At 34.3% G+C, this 19,338-nt stretch overlaps 2 protein-coding genes and 1 long non-coding RNA gene across 3 annotated transcripts in view; 2 read left to right on the forward strand and 1 right to left on the reverse strand.

Annotated features, from left to right (window-relative positions):
- Positions 1–1,249: 1,249 nt before the first annotated feature.
- On the reverse strand, positions 1,250–4,597 carry LOC148652622 (recoverin-like). The gene is made up of 3 exons (XM_088599565.1): positions 4,125–4,597; positions 3,148–3,259; positions 1,250–2,434 (listed from the first exon to the last, which is right to left on the reverse strand). The coding sequence occupies exons 1-3, from the start codon at positions 4,503–4,505 to the stop codon at positions 2,319–2,321; spliced, it is 609 nt and encodes a 202-aa protein (XP_088455691.1). The 5' UTR covers positions 4,506–4,597; the 3' UTR covers positions 1,250–2,318.
- A 3,793-nt stretch (positions 4,598–8,390) lies between these two features.
- Positions 8,391–16,565, forward strand: pts (6-pyruvoyltetrahydropterin synthase). Its single transcript, XM_088599575.1, has 6 exons — positions 8,391–8,783; positions 11,915–11,994; positions 13,495–13,517; positions 14,228–14,284; positions 15,448–15,518; positions 15,616–16,565. The coding sequence occupies exons 1-6, from the start codon at positions 8,689–8,691 to the stop codon at positions 15,737–15,739; spliced, it is 450 nt and encodes a 149-aa protein (XP_088455701.1). The 5' UTR covers positions 8,391–8,688; the 3' UTR covers positions 15,740–16,565.
- A 780-nt stretch (positions 16,566–17,345) lies between these two features.
- Positions 17,346–19,338, forward strand: part of LOC148652624 (uncharacterized) — a 102,445-nt gene continuing 100,452 nt past the window's right edge. The window contains exon 1 of the long non-coding RNA XR_015925383.1: positions 17,346–19,329. This is a non-coding gene — a long non-coding RNA (uncharacterized LOC148652624). The remainder of the gene's footprint in view (positions 19,330–19,338) is intronic.

Raw genomic sequence — 19,338 nt, forward strand, 5'->3', positions numbered from 1 at the left:
TTTTCCATGGTATTGCTAATATCATAGGTCAAAATCTCTCAGCTTTCTCCAAATCCTGCACTGATCTGACAGAAACTATCCCCTGTGAAAACCGTTTTGTGATAGAGAAGGGGTAAGTATATTGTACATACAGACATGAAAATAGACAGAGCCCTACACAGCCCATGTCTAAAAGGTTATTATTTGATCTAATTGACAGCTGGAAACATAGTGATAATTTATTCAATTCAATATATGTTCCTTTCAGAATGAAACTCAATGAAAACTTTTACAGGTTAATCTAGTATGAAATTGTTCTGAATTAGACATCTTTAGTTACAGCACCAAAACTACCAGCTCCTATAAAAACTTTCTGAATATTTTTGGGTTTTTTTTAATTGCTTTGACTGTAGCTGGTGAAATATAATGCTTAAAGTTTTAGATATTACTTTCAATTTTAATTTCAGTAACCATGTTATGCTATATTTCATATTTTGTGGATAAACGTATGGTGCATGGCTTTGAATGAGCTCTTTAATGATTTCATAGAATTGCTCAATAAACTGAATTGCAAAGAATAAATTAAGTCAGGAAGATCACATGAATAGAAAACATATATGAACTATATGTTTAATTTAATCTTTATGTATTCAGATAAAATGTTGCCCTACAGTATATGGTTAAGGTGCATAACCTTTCGATGGCCTGCATTCATTTGTTTTCTTGACAAATTTTATCATGTGTGATTGTCACGGTCACCATCCTCTCCTCCAGAGGGCGCTCAAACCTCCTCGTGTTAGTCCTTTTAATTATTACCTGCATTATTTCCTGGTGTGCCTTGTTTTAGTATCCTTATTTAAGTTTACTCCTTCCTACCTTCAGCGCTCAGCTTTGGTATATGGTAGTTCGATGGCTTGCTTACCACCAGGCTTCAGAAGGAAGCCTGAGGGCACAGGACTGTTTACGCTCCCCGACCTACCGAGCCCGGGGCTTGGAAGAGAGCCCTGTATACCTGTCTCGTCAGTGTTGCCGTTTGTCTGCGTTTCCTACTAGATCTCTCGGCTATGGAATGCTTCCTGACTTCTCCTTGAACTTCCTTGGATATGTTTGCCTTCTGATTTTCCCCGCACTTCTGCACGAACTTCCCTCCTTCACTGTGAGCACCAATAAACCCTATGTGTCTTCCCTAAACCCTGTCTATGGTCCTTTTTCCGGAATGGCCGCCTCACATAGGCTCTTAACACCAACCTCCACTGGAGACCAACCCGGCTTCCGTGACAGTATAAATCTTTATTCAAAACCAAGCAAAAATGAACCTGAAATGATACATAGTATTACAGTACATTCTCCTAGTTGAAGCTGCCATTGTCATCAACTGTACCTGTATGCTTTTTATTCTAAGTATAAATCTAGGAATGAAATGCATGATGCATTTTTATGTAATACAAATCCTACAGTACTTTATTTTTAGATGCCCATTTATGAAGGATTTAAAATTTTTACCCCATTTAGACTCTAATAAGACAATGTTCTCATAGAAAGCAAAGTTCCTGGCTATAATACAAAGCGTTTGTTATACTGATAATACCAGTATAATATATTATATAGATAAACATGAAGAAAGATCACAATTAAGTTTGCATTTTTAATCAGAGATGTAAAATACGAATGCTTTTCCTTACATATCACTTATGTATTAAACCCCCTTGTGGTATTGATATTAGACTATTTTCAAACCCATTTTTTAGTGTGATAATTTAATCTAAGCACTTTACCAAATAATTAACATAATTAAGAATAATGAAAAATTAAAACTATAAACACAATCTCACCCATGCAAACCATAAATAACAATGGTATTGATAAATTGTAAGTTCTTGTGTGGCTCTGAAGAAACTAGGTAAAAAATACATGAGGATGTGTTACTTTTATTCTCTCCTACCTTTATTTTCTATTGAAAGTAGGGCCGTGTCACTGAAAAACATCATTCCTTGCTTTGCAAGTAAAGAGAAGCACTAAAATAGTTCCAAGCCCAAAAGACGTTTAAAGGAAACCTATTAGATTAACGCTACCGCCCTGGAGTCCATAGCAGGGATTTGTCTAAATTGACCTTCAGAATTTAAGAGGATTTAATTGCTACAAAGGGATTATTAACTTGACGCTACAGTCAATGTTGAGAGCAATTTTGTTTCACAATGCACAAGTCTTGGATGCACAAACTGAAATGTTGTAATGAGTATCTAGTACACAGGTTTAAGAGGTGCAGAGATGATAAAATATGTAAACAGTTATGCTTCAAACAGTCTTTGTTTAAAAAAAAACTCAGGTGTTCCTAAAAGCTAGTGTTTCTTTTCCTTTATCCTATCCTTGACTTTTTGTGGCTCAAACTGTATCAGTCTGAGAATTTCCTTATTATTCATGATCCCTTGAATAAATTCTCCTTCTGTCAGCTTATCTGAAAAATAAACAAAGAGATATGTATATTTTAAGAATGGCAGTGTAACAGGGCATACAGAAAAAGCAGGTTTAAAACTACCATTTTCAGATTGTTTCCAATAATTATTGAGACAATGAAATATCTTTGATGATTGTTCTGCAGAATAATGAGGTATTAAATCAGTATTTATCTAAGAATAAATGTATTTGTTTCTAAACCTTGAAATCCTATGAGAGATTTTAATGATTCTCAAATTCTCAAAGACAAAAAACGCTGTGTTTGAGGAGTGGTGTCACAGCTTTGCGATAAAGCACTACTTCGTCTTCATAAGAAAAGCTGCTGTTTATCTACCCAAACTTGATTTAAATGTGTTAAGACTAGATTCACAGCTAAATGTTCTTAGATAAACTAAAAAGGGCAGTTACTCTTTTTTTTTGTACTAGAAATATTGTAGTAATGGCATTTTACTAGTAGTTTTTAATCTGACCTTTCACAACATTCCATCATTCTTAAAGAAGCAAATCATGAATTGTATTTTAAACCTAATGAAACAGATCTACAATTATGGTATTTTATTGGACCTGACTCAGGTCATGATACAGAATTATATATTTTAAACTAACAGTGTTTACTTTTCAAAACACTTAAAGAGATCTGGAAATTCCATCCCTATTATCTATTGAATGGTGTTTATTTCTGCAACTCGTAACAGAGCAGATGAACTGACATACCATTTTCTTTCTTTCCAAAGTAATCCCAGATTTTATCTGTTCTCTTTTCCGGTGTATTCTCATCTTCTGGAAGGGTCTTTTGATCTTCTACACATATCATATTAAATATGGCCTGAAAAGACAAGTCAAGACATTGTTGAAAAAGAAGATTAAAAGTCATCAAACAATATAAAAAGTGTTCTCTAAACTTTAACTACATACAGTATGACCATAAAACCATATGGTCATACAATCATTTTCCAGTTGGGGTTTTCAACCACCTTTATGTTAATCCCACTACCATGATGAAAATAATGATTTGAAGATATAATCTCAATGGAATAGAATCACGACTTTATTCACCCCTTTTGAAAATTGGCACTGCAGGAGATGAAATGTTAATTTTCCAATTAAACACATTTTCCTCCACTGCCTTGATTATAACTGGGTAAAAAGAGTTCATGCTTATTTGGATGAAAGTAAATCTTGATCTTAATATCATAGAAATATTCTATTCTGATTTTAGTATGTTTTGTATAATTCATGGATCTAAACTGTTTTTTAATCATGATTTAAGGGACACACATCTCTTCATTGATTTGGCCTATTCTAAAGAATCAAATACGTTATGTTTGCCATACTAATCAACAAATGATGGCTTTATATAATTTGTACTGTTACACTGTAAACCTTTTGTTTTGTATTAGCTACAGTACATGTGTATACAGTATATGTTGACATTTCATTTAAGAGATTTCCTTTCCAGGTAATAATTTATTCAAAGGACACCTAAAAATTAAATAAATAGCCCAATGCAAAATAGCCTAAACTATTTGTACACCCTTATTTGTGCACCCACAGCCTTGTGGAATAGATTATACAGACAGAAGTGAGTGGCTCACTGCTAACAAGCTTTCACACAGAGAGATTGTTCTCAGACACCCAAACTAACTTACAGTAAAGGCACTTAAGGTAACCAATGAAAAGATACAGTATACCTTGACAATTTCCAGGACCTCGGTTTTACTGATGGTCCCATTGCCATCAACGTCGTACAAGCCAAAGGCCCACTCCAATTTCTGCATAGTTTTTCCAGAGGAGGTCAGGTGCAGTGCAATGATGTATTCCTTAAAGTCCAGTGTGCCATCGCTGTTGGCATCAAAGCTTCTGAAAACATGTTGTGCATATGCTTTGGGGTCGGCATCAGGGAAGAAACTGGCATAAATACCTTCAAACTGTTGCTTGGTAATTCTTCCACTTGGGCACTCCTTTAGAAAGGATTGGTACCAGGCTGTCAACTCCTCCTCTGAGTATTTTGTATTCAGCTTGAGATCTTCCAGAAGTTCCTTTGAGAGAGCCCCACTTTTGCTGTTTCCCATTTCAAAAAACCCCTTTGTGTGATGCTGACTTAGCTGAGGAGCACTCAAATCTCTTTGCACTCAACAATCCCACATACTGCTGAATGGGACATGATATCTCCTTTTAAATCCAGCCAGGCTTCTTTAGGATTAAGAGGATAAACACGTCACACACAAAGTCTTGTTTTTCTGGGGGGGAAGCTGGGATGCAATGCTGAATGTGTCAATCAATGATATTAATAAAAAAGCAAAGATTTTGATATGTGAATCAGTCTACACAGGAACATTTCTCATGTGTTCAACTGGTCAGAGATTTTATTTTGGATTATTAATTTGGATTACTGCTGTTCGATTTTCATTGTTTTGTTATTGTGTTAAAGGAAACAAAAATAAGGTTTTTCACTGAGGTGCTATAACTGGTAGAAATAGTATTTTCTTGGTTGCTGTCAATAATGCCAAAATGTCCTGCCTCCAGTTTTTATAGCAGTTATACTATTCACTTTCTGAACAGAGTAAATTATTTGAAACATTTTATTATGATATAGGTCTCAAAACATCTTTATGGGATATGGGAAATCATCTATTCCTTTTAGCAAATAGAAGCAATTATTTTATTCCATACAGGGCAAATAATTCATTGTAGGATATGTTTTATTGAGCCTCTGTAGACAACAAACACTGCAGACAGGCTATGACGCAAGAGTGATGGCAGTATTTATGATTTTGCTTTTTATTGATGCAAACCATTTATGATCCCGAGAGTAGTGCAGGTGAGATAAGGAGCTTGTTTATTTCTGTGCGTATTTCATTAGGCACTAATTCTAATTTAGCAGTAGCAGAGGCAGGATTAAAAAGCCATCTGGTGTTACAATGACTTGAAGCATGTCTAGGCAACTATTGAGGTAAGGAGAAAACACTACATATACTGAAGGAAATTAAGGCATATAAATAAATGAAACAGAAAATTAGTTTCAGCATATATATTTCTTTAGAATATGAGAACATACCAAACGCAATCCTGGTACAGAACCCAACTTAAGCAATATATCAAAATACATACAAACAAAAGGCGTTAGGCATTTATATGGGACAGAGGTCCTCTCTACATTTTCTGTTTGGTGCCTGTACTATGATATGCCTGATAGAGAGGAAATATGGTTGGATTTGTCTCAGTTACCAAAAGGCATGATTATCTGCCACATGACTTGGCCTGGGTATGAAACTTAAGCAAAGCAGCAGCTTGGGTATTCACACATTTTCTTCCAGAGAAAACAAAGAGATCTTTTGTAGTAGTCTCTTCTTGAAAGAGTTTGCATGGCCAGCCATGCTCAATATCCAGGTTTAAGTCACTGATATGCAATTTCACTGTGTTTTTATGGATGTGCAAGCCACACTCAGATGACTTGTGACTGCAGACATCAGTACTACAGTATACTTCTTTGTCAAAGATGATATACTGTAAGTAAACTCATCCCATATATTTTTTAAAAAATCAGGCTTTTCAATTAAACATTTATCTGCATGGGTTGGTGTTAATTAATGGAGAAAGAAAAATACATTTTTCAAACATTCTATTATGAGAACTAATGCAAATTTCAATTGAATAGCTACATTCAGATTTACATAATGTGAAGTCAAATACAATTTAGGTAAGACAATCTTATTCAGTGGGTGTGAGAGGATTAAAATGAGCCTATCTAGGATTAAAGAGGGTGGCAATCTATCAAGGATAATCAAAGTAAAGCGAAGTTATCTTCACGACATTCTATCTAAGGTTTAGAAAATTATATGTAATTGAGGATAGTGAATATTTAGAACGTGCACTTGAGCACAATGGACTAACTTAAAACTGGATATTTAATCATGGTTACATCTGGTACTACTTCAGTAACCACTGAGGGCTAATTAATGGGCAGATGGATCTGCATGATTCAAGACAAGGTCAAATGCTTGCTTCTGTTGAACAGTATCTTTAAAACAGAATTAAAAACTACATTATGCAGCTACAGTGTGATGATTGCTGACAAAAAAAAAATCATCCCACCACTTCCATATTAAAAATGTGCCTATTCAATATATTTAGAAAAGACACTGATTGTTAGAATTCTTTACTTTTTTTCCCTGTTTCCAAAATATGGTGCTAGAACAACAAAAATGTTTTCTTGATGCATACCTTGACATTTGTTTCTCAAAACTCATTGAACATAAACAGTAATAGCAGAAATTACAGTTGTTTGTTTGTAACTGTCTGAGAGCTACATATTACTAGGCCACAAAAATGAAAAACAATTTTTTGATTGATAGTAGTCTAAGAAATACAGTAAGTGTATGAAACAGGTTAAGTGCCTTTCCAAAATAAGACAATAATGGTATGTATGGCCAATATAAGTCTAACGAATGAAGCAAGTAGACAGCAATGTGCTGAAACCATCCTGTCTTGGAATTGGTGTCAGTTTTAGCAACCTGCAAACGTTATGTATAGATCAAGACCACTTTATTGACCATATACAATTTTCTTGTATTAGGAATTTGTCTTTTCACATACCCCAACTTGCTCTCCATGAGACACACAGACAGGGAGAGGAGCTTGGGGTCAGAGCCCAGGGTCAGCCATTAACTGTATACGGCACCCCTGGAGCAGTTGGGGTTAAGGGACTTGCTCAGGGGCCCAACGGAGTAGGATTCCTCTGCTAGCCACAGGATACGAACTGGCAACCTTCCAGCCACAGGTGCAGATCCATAGCCACAGAGCCACCACTCCACCTGTTTTATTTCTTTAAGCTTGTTGGTTGTGCTGATTTATTTGTTCCTGGGGTAATTGTTTTCCTGACTTTCCATTTAGGACCATAAAAATGAACATAACAGGTTAGTCATTGTTGTTAAAAGCTGATTTTAATAAGTTAACAATAACTGATAGCAACATATTCCAATAATCTCTGGTACTCTGAATCTATGGGACAGAGGAGCAACAGAACAGCAGAATTTTGTTTACTTTGTCTTACAGATATATGTACAGTATTGTTTACCATAATAATAAATGACTTTTTCAAGAATGCACATCCATCTACTCCTCCTGTCTCTAACCTCTTCATCCAATTCAGGAGTGCAGGAGGAGCCAGACCCTATCTCAGCAAGCAACAGGTACAAGGCAGGATACACCCTGGACTCCAGTCCATCACAGGGCTGACAGGGCCAGTTAACCTAACAGTATGTTTTCAGACTATTGCAGGAAACCAGAGCGCCTAGAGAAACACCATGTAAAACATGGGGAGAACATACAATACAAGTTTTATCCAGATATACAGTAGTAGCAAAGCGCATGACTACAAGGGGAAGATGGACTAAGCTGCAGTCGAATTGCATTTTTAAATCATGGCACCTAGTAATATGTTTGTTTGTTTTTTGCAATGCTGCTTTTATATATAATAAATGTTTTATTTTTGTCTCATCAAAGTCCCAACAGAAGGAGCTTGAACATCCCGCCTAATACATCATTAGTTTTGTGCAAATATGTGTGTTTGCTTTCCCTCTGACATCTAGTACTGTTCTCTGCGTTTTCAACACTTTTTTTGGCTTCTGTGTACCCACATGTCTGAGTTTCTGAAATTGATCCCAGGGCCCCAACACTGTAAAGCAGCAATGCTAACAACTGCACCACCATGCCACCCGAGAATACACGAAATGTTTTATATGTGTGTGTATACTTAACATGGTTTTGCAATTTCTTTCTGTATTCTGTAGCTTGCTAGTTGCTTCAAATTGCTGGTATAATACAGTATATACAGTAGAATAACTGAAGAAAATTACCAAGTTTGACCAGAAGGGGGAACCAATTTCATAAATACGTTAAGGGGAACTTCAAATCGATTTCTCGTTTATTAATTATTCCATATTCAAAGTTTAAGTTTTCTGAATAACTGCCACCATTGCAAATTGACAATGTTACATCACCATGCTTAAAACGTTTTACGTGACCTGTGACACGAAATACGTGTCAGCGTAACATTTAAATTAAATACGGTTGTTTGTGTTGGTTGTGTAATAGATCCACACATAAACTCGGGTTCTGATTAAAAGGGGAACCTTGGAATTTTTAAGAAAGTATAAAACTAAGATTGAACGTGTATGTAGTCGCTAAAAACAAGGTAGCCCTTGTTTATTTCTAAATATTTTCCACAGACGCCATAGCGTTTGAAAAACAAAAATGGAAGGAAACACAGCTTCGGAGAGCAATGCTATCGGTCGGTTTGCATACATAACCCGAGTAGAAAGTTTTAGTGCTTGTCATCGACTTCACAGGTAAGAAGGAACTATCAAATTATTACTGTGTAGCCAGGGATTTCTAATGCATATTATTATTTAAGTCCAGGAGAACTACGCAAAACTACTTTATTGCATCGCATCAAACAAAAGACTGTTTAAGGTGTTATTTGACACATGAATGTTCCTGACTTTAAAATTGAACACGGACCCAATCAAAATACTGTAGATTTGTTACGAGCTACTGTATCACTGAAATTAATAAATCATGGTCCATCAGTTGATTTGAAAACGAACTGTTGTGGATGATGCGGATTGTAAATTAAAAAAATAAAATAGAATAGTTCATATAAGTTGCTTAAATACAAACATACTGTTAAATTTACATTTTAGCACCACGCATAAACATTAATAAAACTGAAAGCAATAACTACTGTGCATCCCTTGGTTGACCTTTCCCCAAACCGAAAGAGCTTATGGGAATTGAATTTTTTGCAGTGTACTTTTGTAGTTATCAAACCTTAATCGTTCGCGTGAATTATTTGGTCCTACAGATTCATACATTATGAAGAACAGTATTTAAAATTAGTCGTTACTTCATGAATTCTTAAGTCTATGCACATAAGATTTTCCGCTGCATGCTTGTATTAATCTGATTATTTTACCGGATTTATTGCATGATAGCTTTTTGTTGCGTTTGATTTAGAATTAAAGAAAAAAATGATGCATTGGTACTGATTTAATTTTATTCAATATTTTCCTTGCTGCCTTTTCGAACTGTGTAAAGCACGCAGTAGACAGGAGAATGCGCTTAAAATGCTGAACACTAACCAAATTAATAATTCAAAACATAAAATTGTAATAAGCATTGAAAAGTAATCAGAAGAACTGTGCGATTCTTAAGTCAGATGTAACAAAATACGTAATTTTAGATTTTTACGGTGAAAAATAATCTGATCAAATGCTCAAAGGGTACTGTATGGCGCTAGAACAAGTTCTCACGTAATGTACGACAGCAGAGCTGTAGTCTGTCCGAGTGTTAACAGTGTGTTAGCAACTCCAGCGTGAGGACAGGGGATGATTGATCTGATTTGCGACCAGAAATGTTCTTTAGTATTGTATAACCGAGATTGTGTTGCAGTCATGACATAAAGCGGTTCCTCTGTTTAATACTTTTATTTTTGCTTTTTTTTATCTGATATCTGACTGAAGTCTTTTTATTATAATTAGTTTGAACTATGATGCTTACTTAATTTTAGTCATCCTGTAGTTTTATTACACTTAATGACTACGCTCTAGAAAGAGTGTTAAAAATAAAAATAAGGTCCTGATCAAGCATTGTGATTTATTCTATATATACAGTACCACTTTTGATACACTGACACAGAAGAGTTATGACAGTGTTTGTACAGTATCTCCAAATGTAAGTGAAAAGTTGAAAATCATTTCCAAAAAGAAAATAAGTTAACTTGCGATTTGTGAGACATTAGTTGTTGATGTGGTTTTCGTTAAATGTGTTGCCGCATTTCTGTTATACAACCGGTTACACGTGTTTAAAATAAAATTGGTTGAAGCTTGATATTAAGTGTACAAAGTTCAGTTCAGAGTCTCTGGTGGTCTCCCTGGTGATTGAGATCAATAATACCCTTCATGTCTAAAACAATTTTTCAGTGCAGCTTCATCAGTTTACTTGCTGTAAGCTACAGATATCCAAATTATCCTTAAGACCCCGTCTTTATCTGAAGGCCCATCACCCATCTGACATGAAGTTGTTAATGTCCTAATTGGTTCTTTCCATCTTTGGAGGTATGCGACCCCGTAACACTTTAAGCTGCTTGGAATTTTACACTTCACAGTGTAAGCGTCATGGAATTCCCTCCAATGAACCATGTTTTCAAGGACTGTGTGATTAGTGCAATGACCACCTAAAGTGTCACTGTTTTCGCCATGCTTACTACAAGACAAACAGAGTAGGGTGCAGAGTTTTTGTAGAAAAGCTTTGCTGAGACATTGGACTGTCATCGTACTGAATTATTTGAAAACTTTACAGCTTGATTCTTAATTATTGATATTCATATGGTTTGTAGTTCATTCCTGTTTTTGAGGACTCCTATTGTAGCATTTTATTTCTTTTTGTATTCAATTAAAGTTCCAAAAAGAAAATATCTACCTTTGCACAGCAGGCATATAAAACCCTGATCTCCTTTGTGTATATTGATTTCCTTTCAATGTGCTCTAAAACAAGAACATGCAAAAAAACAAACATACAATAAATGAGACTCCATTAAAATTTGAATACAGGTACTCTTGTTTTGGCATTTTCTTATTTAATAGTTTTTCTTGAGCTGTGTATATTTGGAACTTAATTGTTGGTGTTCTAGTAGTTTACTTGAGTGTAAATTACCACTACTGTACTGTATGATACTCATCTTAAAAAATGCAGTGTCATAGCAATAGATATTGTATACAGTATGTTTTAAAACTTGCCTTTACTGGATGCAGTATTTAAGATATTGCAATAATGTCTGTTGGAGTTATTTCATTGTTTATGTTGTCATTTATTAAATGTTTTCAGATTAGTTTAAGTGAAATGTAACTTGGTGCAGTACCTGCACACAGGTGATAATGCCATGCTTAATTTTCTAATACATGACAAGGAAAAGTCATTCAAATTTTTTTGGACTCAAATGGTATTGGAAAGTAAGATTTCTCTGTTGCGTGGAGCTTACTCAGATTAGAGGCTGACCTAATGATGATCTCTTTGGATCATTAACCTCTTTATCTATTTCTGTCAGCTTCACGTCAGAGGTCCTGCTTCTGGTCACCTGCTTACATCATTACTCCAGTTGGAAAAAAAAAACTATATACTGTACATTTCTGTTTTACAGTAAATTGTTTTATTCACAAGGACAGCAGCATTTACTGTGCTACAATATTTTGATCAAAACACTTTTTTCAGTTACACTTATTTTCACTTTGTGGCTGTGATTCTTACATTGTTTTTCACTTTTGTAAAAGATATCTCTTCCAGGTAGGCACTATAGGCAGAGAGAATATTTGTTCTTTAAAATCTGATTTGAAAAACATGTTTGTGGTACTTTTTTAGAGTTCTGATGTTTTTAATCTGCATTTTCATTGTACCCATGGTACTAATTTCTTCCTTATTTTAGCAACTCCCTAAGTGCTGAAGAAAACAAAAGAATCTTCGGCAAGTGTAACAACCCCAATGGACATGGGCACAACTATAAAGGTCAGAAGTATAAATGCTTCACAGTCAAACCAGTATGTCAGTAACTGTTTCAGATTAGTGGTCCAAATACTGATACTGTAAATCGATCCATCATTCCAGGGCAAAAATCATGTAAATTCAATCCACTGCTATAAATGTTCACAAATTGTGCAGAAAACTAACTCTTAACAATTGTCAGTGAAAATCACCTCTGTCACATAAACTTTGGATGTGTACAATGTGGTAACACTTCAACTTTGGGATGCCTTTAATGTGGTGACAAAATTCACAGTTTCAGCTTAATGTATCATCAGACGAACTCATGATGAGGGTGAATTCCAGGAAGGTGTCACAACAAAATTATCTTATATTATATAATTACAATTGTTATTAAGTTATTATAGAACGTTGTGCTGTTGTAACATTAGCAGCAGATAGCCTTGCTGTCTTATCATTCAGTCTAACTAAAGCTCATAATGTAGGAACAAATGCATAGATTCTTAAGTAGTGTTGCATGCACATGTCAATGGCATTGTTTTATGAATGTAATTACACATTTAGTTTTTCCACAACATTGCAGTTCTATACAATGCTCAGTATTGGGGACGTAGAAGGGCTTCTGTTATTATTAGGAGTCATGTACAGTATGTATACAGTCCATTTTAGTTTGATTAAATTACATCACAGTATACATAGTATTAGTAAATGCATTTTAAATTGACAGCGTTTTTATTTAAGAATAGACTGATATATGAATTCCACCTTCACTGAATAATTACTGTCACCCAATCATTTCAAGATTAGAACCTTCTACCAGGGTTTGATTTCAGCAGAGCTGAAAAAAACACACAAAAAAGGACAAGCCAGAATAAATAAATTGTACCACCCCCTTGGTGGTTGTAAAATTGTTACTTTTAGCTCAGTTGTAGTTATAAGTTGTGTTGTTTCTTTTATTGATTCCAGGGAGAAATGTAGTGTGAGACAGTAAGCAAACAATTTAAATTAATCCTTAAAATGAATGATAAAAAGTAAGCAGTAATAATTAAAATGTCTGCTGTCCTCTCATATTGACATAAAATAGATGCAGTTGTTAGCCTGGGACACTGCTATTATAGAATTTGAAATATAAATATGTTTTAATGTTAAAATATATGTTTTAAAAACACAGATAACACAATCCGTGTATAACAGTTGCAGTAAAGAAATTGTAATTTTGCTATACTTTGTTTGCATTTGAGGATAATTGCTTAATCAATTAAGTGTTTGTAATGATAATTCATGTAATCCTGTCAGATAAGGCATGCTTTACATAGTCTTTTATTTGTAGTTATATTTTCTTTTTCTGTTTAACATAATTTGCATCAATAAAATATTCTGAGTAAGGGTTTTTAGCCATAATATACTGTAGGAATATTCTAAATTATGCTCTGTATTATAATTGGCTAACTTGGTAAAATTTCTTGACTGCGAGAGATTATCTGAGCAATATAAATTAATATTCTCTGTTTGCTTCTTTTGCAGTGGAAATAACTGTACGGGGAAAAGTAGGTAACAACCAGTTACTCTTATTCCAATACATGGTGTTATATTGTTTATATGGTGTTATATCACAATCTTAAACATTGTGATGCAAATGCTGGTTTTATTACTTAAGATTTTGTTTTTGAAACAGCAGTGTAAGGGAAATTAATAACAGTATTGTGTCTTGATTAAGATGATCCTATAATTTGTGAAAAAATTTTTATGCTACTGATTTATGCTACTGATTTATGTCCTATTGTAGTTTGTTAGAAGTAAAGTAAGGTCTTGACATCTGTAAGTTTGTGATTAATGTTTTATTGTTTTAGTTGATCAATGTTATTTTAATTAACTTAAAGCCAATGCATTAATACTTTAAGTATCATATACTGTAAGTGATCACATAAAAGACAACTTATGTCTTTTAACCATATATAATAAACTGTAGTACATTATGCAATGGCAGAGGGGTGGACTTGGCTGTATGTAAATTGGGCTATTCACAAAGGTGTTCTGCACTGAGTCCTTGCAAATGTCGAGACCTTTTAGTAATTATAATCAATAAGTTATGTTTAGCATTTCAACATAACTGTATATGGCTGTACCCCTTTTTAAAATTCACTATTTGTGCAACGACAATTTTATCCAGTTAATGTTATTTCCTTTTCAAGGAAAATATTGTAGATGTAATACTTCTCACTGTTGTGCTGTTCTTGATTTGTGTGTGTCTTTACAGATTGACCCTGAGACTGGTATGGTGATGAACCTCACAGACCTCAAACACTACATTGAGGTGGGTCAGACTTTTATCACACACTCTGTTCTGAAACTGGAGAAATAGTTTTTCCCAAGGTTTTGTGATGACATGCTTTCCAAAATCAAGGTTGCTTTCAAGAAGAAGTGGACTTCAGTGGATATTAGTGGGGGTATTTATTTTGTGAAAACTTAATTTAAGGTGTACATTTTGTAGATTCAGGATTTATTCACAATAAACTGTATAACACTTTGTCTGCAGGATTATCACTGCTGCTGCTTTCTACAAGTTAAAAACAGATTCAATACGTTGTACTGTACATTGACGTTTTTCAGAGTAATCGCTGCCAGCATACAGATGCTAAAACACCGTTATTCCTGTTATATGAAACACTTCTTAGATGACAGAATCGCTGACTTTCATTCTTTCCACCTTCCACTTTTTTTTGTATTTCATAACCCCGGATTCCTGATGGCATTAAGTAGATGCAGCACAATCATTTGTTATTTCTGATTTTCATCCATGTTCTATGGAAAAAGACATCTGATGCAAATGACGTTACAAGTAGTGTGATTGAAGGTGTGACACTGAAAGCAGTAGCAGACTTATGTTTCAATTCAGAGAGCATCAATGGTTGAGTTTACAGAAAAAAAAAGTTTAAAAAGTAGGCACATTCAAGCCACAACAAGCCGTTAAATTACTACCCATGTGCTATGGAGAACTCATGTTTGAGGAGTCCCATATCCCTTACGCTCACTTATGAACATCTAATGGAAGCAAAACCATAATGTGATGTGGATGTACTGTATTTGCCAATGGATGTGAATTGACCCACTATTAGGTAACTCTTTCTCAGAGGGCAGTATATAATGCTAATAAGTGATAAGTTGACTGTATTTTTACAGGCAAACTTGCAAATTTCTTTTGAAATGGTGTTTTGAGTGGGGGTTTATCGTATCGGCAAGTACAGTACCAGTCCAGTAGTGTTAAGATCAGTATGTTATCAATGTAAAAAAATGACTGTATATCCTTTTATTTTATAATTGTACAAGTAAAGGTAAATTCCACACTGAAAATTGTACACACTTTTCTTTAGAGCCTTCTTTAGGCATAAGCAATTTAATTTTGAGAGAATTCCATGGGTCATCTTCTCGTCCAGCATATTGCTTCTGCCATTTCTTACTTCCCTCTTTTTGTTTAAGGAGGCAGTCATGAAACCTCTAGACCACAAAAACCTGGATAAGGATGTCCCATACTTCGCAAATGTAGTTAGGTATGTATAAAGGTTTTATGTAGTAACATTATTTTAAAGTGTGAAAGTTAAAAAGTCTTAAAATTATGTTTTTTATTTTGTTTCTTTTGTTTTTTAGCACTACAGAGAATTTAGCTGTGTTCATCTGGGACAGCTTAGTGAAGCTCCTACCACAAAATGTACTCTATGAAGTGAAGATCCATGAAACTGATAAGAACATTGTTGTTTACCGTGGAGAATAGAATTTACTTTGACTTTACATCAATATCGAGAGTAGCTTGCTATGGGGACCAAATAGAATAAGTGCATTTTAACAACAATGTTTAAAAACATGTTTCAGTGTTGTTACAGAATGTTGTAACACTGACAAATCATTTAAAAGTTTAAATTTACACAGCCATATACAGTAATGATTTAAATGAATGTGTTTTTTATTTAGTTTTTTTTTCACTCTTTGCAATCTCCATTATTATGTGTTTTCATGTGAAAGAATTGCAAACTGGAATAGGGCTGTTTTTTTCCTGGTAAATTAACTTGAACATTTTCTTAATGTCTTTTCATGCCTTTCTCATTTTCTCATCAACACTGATGACACTTAAATGAAAACACAAAAACATTTGACCCCCTCTTCTTTTATTGCTTCTTCATGAATCAAGTGTGTGTTTAATTTTTATGATATACAGGTAAGGTTGTAGCCAGTTACATCAGAAAACAAAATTGATTATAGAGTCTTACCTGTGCCAGCATGTGAATTTAAATGATAATATTGAACATGATAGAAAATTGAACAACGCCTTATTGTTTTCTACCTTTTTTAAATGTAATTATTCCAAGAATAAATGTTGAATCTTTAGAAACATTTGCAGTACTTAATATCTTTGGAACTGTGAAGCTTATGAATTTCGTTTTGCTGTTTGCAATTAAGTTAATACCAGCCTTACCTTCAGTGAGAGTTCTTAGGGATCAGATTAATTTTAGTTGTAGGAAATGTAAAATACCCATTATTTTTGGAATTTTCGAAGATGCACTGACATTATACCTTCAGTTAAATTAAAAGATTATAAAATGGTTTGGATTGTTCATTGGGGCATCATGAATGTATCATATATTTTAAAATCTTTAAAATCCAATTGATCTTTTTTGGAAATTATTGTAATTTTTCTTGTTAAGGTAGATACTAATGATATCCATATTCTTTTTTATATAGCACATACACAAATAAATGTATAGTTTTACAGTATGTTTCATTTAGATGTAAAATTGATATACTGTAGATGTTGACAAGACAATGAAGCAGCAATTTAGAAGAGCCAAGAAGAAACCTTTAGATTTCATTGAAATCGTTTATCAGATAATGCCAGATACTGTATGTAATTGGTGGTGTCCTTGTGTGGAAGCATCAAATGTAATTATGTGATTTTATGTTTAAACAACAGAGGGTGCTACAAAGCATTTTTTCCTGTGTGTAATGGAAAAAAGTTAAATAAAATACAAAGAATTATGTCTTTAGTGAGATCAGAATGAGTTTGTGTCATTATAAATAAAAGATCAGGCCAGTAGGGAGAGCATGATGGCTCAATCTGACCATATCAGAATAATATTTTCTCTGGAGACCCCGGTGGAGCAGTGAAATATTGACATAAAGGCATAGAGTAGCAAACAGTAGGAAACCTATTCTGTTTATATTTGTCTCTGTAATTCCTTTTAAGTGTTTCTACTAATAGCCTTATATAACCTTTTCTCTTGAAATGCCATAGTTCACGCACTCCCCTTATCCCCTGCTTGTCAGTAAAACTTCAAATTGAAAGGATTCATGTCCATAATCCTGTTTTGGCTTCTGTGAAAAGTAATTATTGTCGAAATGCCATGTTATTGAAGACAGTAACATCACTTCTTTCAAGAAATGGCTGGTAGAGACGATCAGTTATCTACCAAAATCAATCAGCTGCAGTAGATTGGACAAGTACTCTCTTACTTGTGAATTTTCTTGTGCTATATACAGTATATACAGTATACTCACAAAAAATAATTGAAGATGTGCTCTTGATAATGCAAATAACGTTGATTAAAAAGCATTAGGAAGGAGCATTACATAATTGTTTACTGTATGTTAACTTGAACCATTTTATAGTGCAAATACTGTGCTTGACATAAGTTAAACTAATGTTTCAAAGCAAAAAGTGACATGTTTATACTGTATGCATAAGAAACACGTCCTTATGTCAAGTTATGTAATGGGGGAAAAATAAAATTACTGAAAATTTCTGAATCCTCTGAACATACTGTAACTGATTTATTTTAATTGTTTTTATTTGCTCAGGTTTTATTTTCTTTTTTTTTTCTGGAATTAAAAAGGTAGGCAACACTGACGTGATTTGGTTATTTTATACACTTAAGAAGTTCTGTGTTGGCACTGAGAGGCTCTTCATAATGGATATTGGTCTGCAGTTCAGGACATGGAAGCTGTACAATTTCTGAATTTTCAGGTACTGTATCTACAAATATATACCAGAGCCTTTTTATAGTTCTGGCTGGCGGCCTGTGCTGTCTTTATCTGCATTAGGATTTCCTGCGGAGATTATCTGTGCATCTTGGAACATGGTCATTGAACATAACGATAGTTTACAGTGACAGAGGACACATGAGGATAATGGCTTGGACTGAGAGTAAAGTTCAGCTTGAAACAAGACGTTTCCTCATTAAGAAATAATGAGGCTCCAATGAATGAAAAAGTATAAACATACAAACATATTTGCTATAACCAAGACAATTTGCAATTAAGGCTAGTCCTTGTGGTAGATAAAAAAGGGAGGGGCTTTTCCATTACCTTGTCTCAAAAATTGCTACATGACTAAAGGTCTGTGTGCCGATATTCAGTGCCGACTACACTGACACTGGATTATGTGATATTCCAAATGTGATCTAATTAGGATTTCAGCATAACCCTTCTTGACTTGTACTGTGTTCTGTGCTATTCATCCAAGCATTCCGTTTTATTGCTTCTGTGCATTGCCTAAATGCTCAAAGTGATAAATCTACTGCAACACATACTGTAAATGTTTTTCCCATCATACAGTATACTTTCTGCCATCTATATATATTTATGTCTCATATTTTACTTACAGGTACCTGCATTGAAAGTTTTAAAACAGCGAAGATGAAAGATAAAGTTAGACGAGACACTTTTAGAAATTAAACAGCTTCTAGTAGACATTAGACACTTGTATGTTTAAAGGGATTATTAGTATTTTAGGGAATCTGTAACCTTCCTGATGAAGACCCTGTTGGATAAGCTTTAAATAACAATTGTGTAGTTTTGCCTACAGTACCATAATTAATACATATAATATATACTGTATACTGTACAGTCAGTATATTTTGCCTTTTCTTTACAGAGCAGATTAGCATATTAAGATGATAAATATACAAAACAGTTTGACTGCAAAATTCCTATGCTGCACTGGACCAAAGGGCTCCCTGCTCTCTGTGCCAGAATTCTTTGGGAAGGGAATTCTTTTAAAGATAAGGTGAAAGGCGTCAGGAGGCCACCTTATATTATTGCTTGGTTTCCATGGATACTGGTTTGCACATATTTACTTTCCTTCCCCTTTTGCGAAGTGAGGTTGCCATTTGGGAAGAACTGATATAAATGAAGTGTGACATCAAAGTATCTTTGTTGTGGTTCGGTGTTGGTTCGTCTGCTCTCCTTCTTGGGAAAACAAATGGCATTAAATATGAATATGAACAAGTAATACAGTAGGTTTATTCCATGCTGAAAAAAATAAAGAAAACACAACGTTTCTGCCGTGGAGCCTTCTTCAGGTGTTCAGGTGTCACACCT

This window comes from Lepisosteus platostomus, chromosome 11 (assembly GCF_059453375.1).
Source record: "Lepisosteus platostomus isolate fLepPlt1 chromosome 11, fLepPlt1.hap1, whole genome shotgun sequence".
NCBI lineage: Eukaryota > Metazoa > Chordata > Actinopteri > Semionotiformes > Lepisosteidae > Lepisosteus > Lepisosteus platostomus.

Coding starts and splice junctions, on each gene's coding strand:
- LOC148652622 (XM_088599565.1), bottom strand. CDS start 4,505: ATGGGAAACAGCAAAAGTGGGGCTCTCTCAAAGGAACTTCTGGAAGAT. Junction 3,260..4,124: donor AGGTCCTGGAAATTGTCAAG/GTATACTGTATC, acceptor TTGTCTTTTCAG/GCCATATTTAATATGATATG. Junction 2,435..3,147: donor CTTTGGAAAGAAAGAAAATG/GTATGTCAGTTC, acceptor TTTATTTTTCAG/ATAAGCTGACAGAAGGAGAA.
- pts (XM_088599575.1), top strand. CDS start 8,689: ATGGAAGGAAACACAGCTTCGGAGAGCAATGCTATCGGTCGGTTTGCA. Junction 8,784..11,914: donor GCTTGTCATCGACTTCACAG/GTAAGAAGGAAC, acceptor TCCTTATTTTAG/CAACTCCCTAAGTGCTGAAG. Junction 11,995..13,494: donor ACATGGGCACAACTATAAAG/GTCAGAAGTATA, acceptor CTTCTTTTGCAG/TGGAAATAACTGTACGGGGA.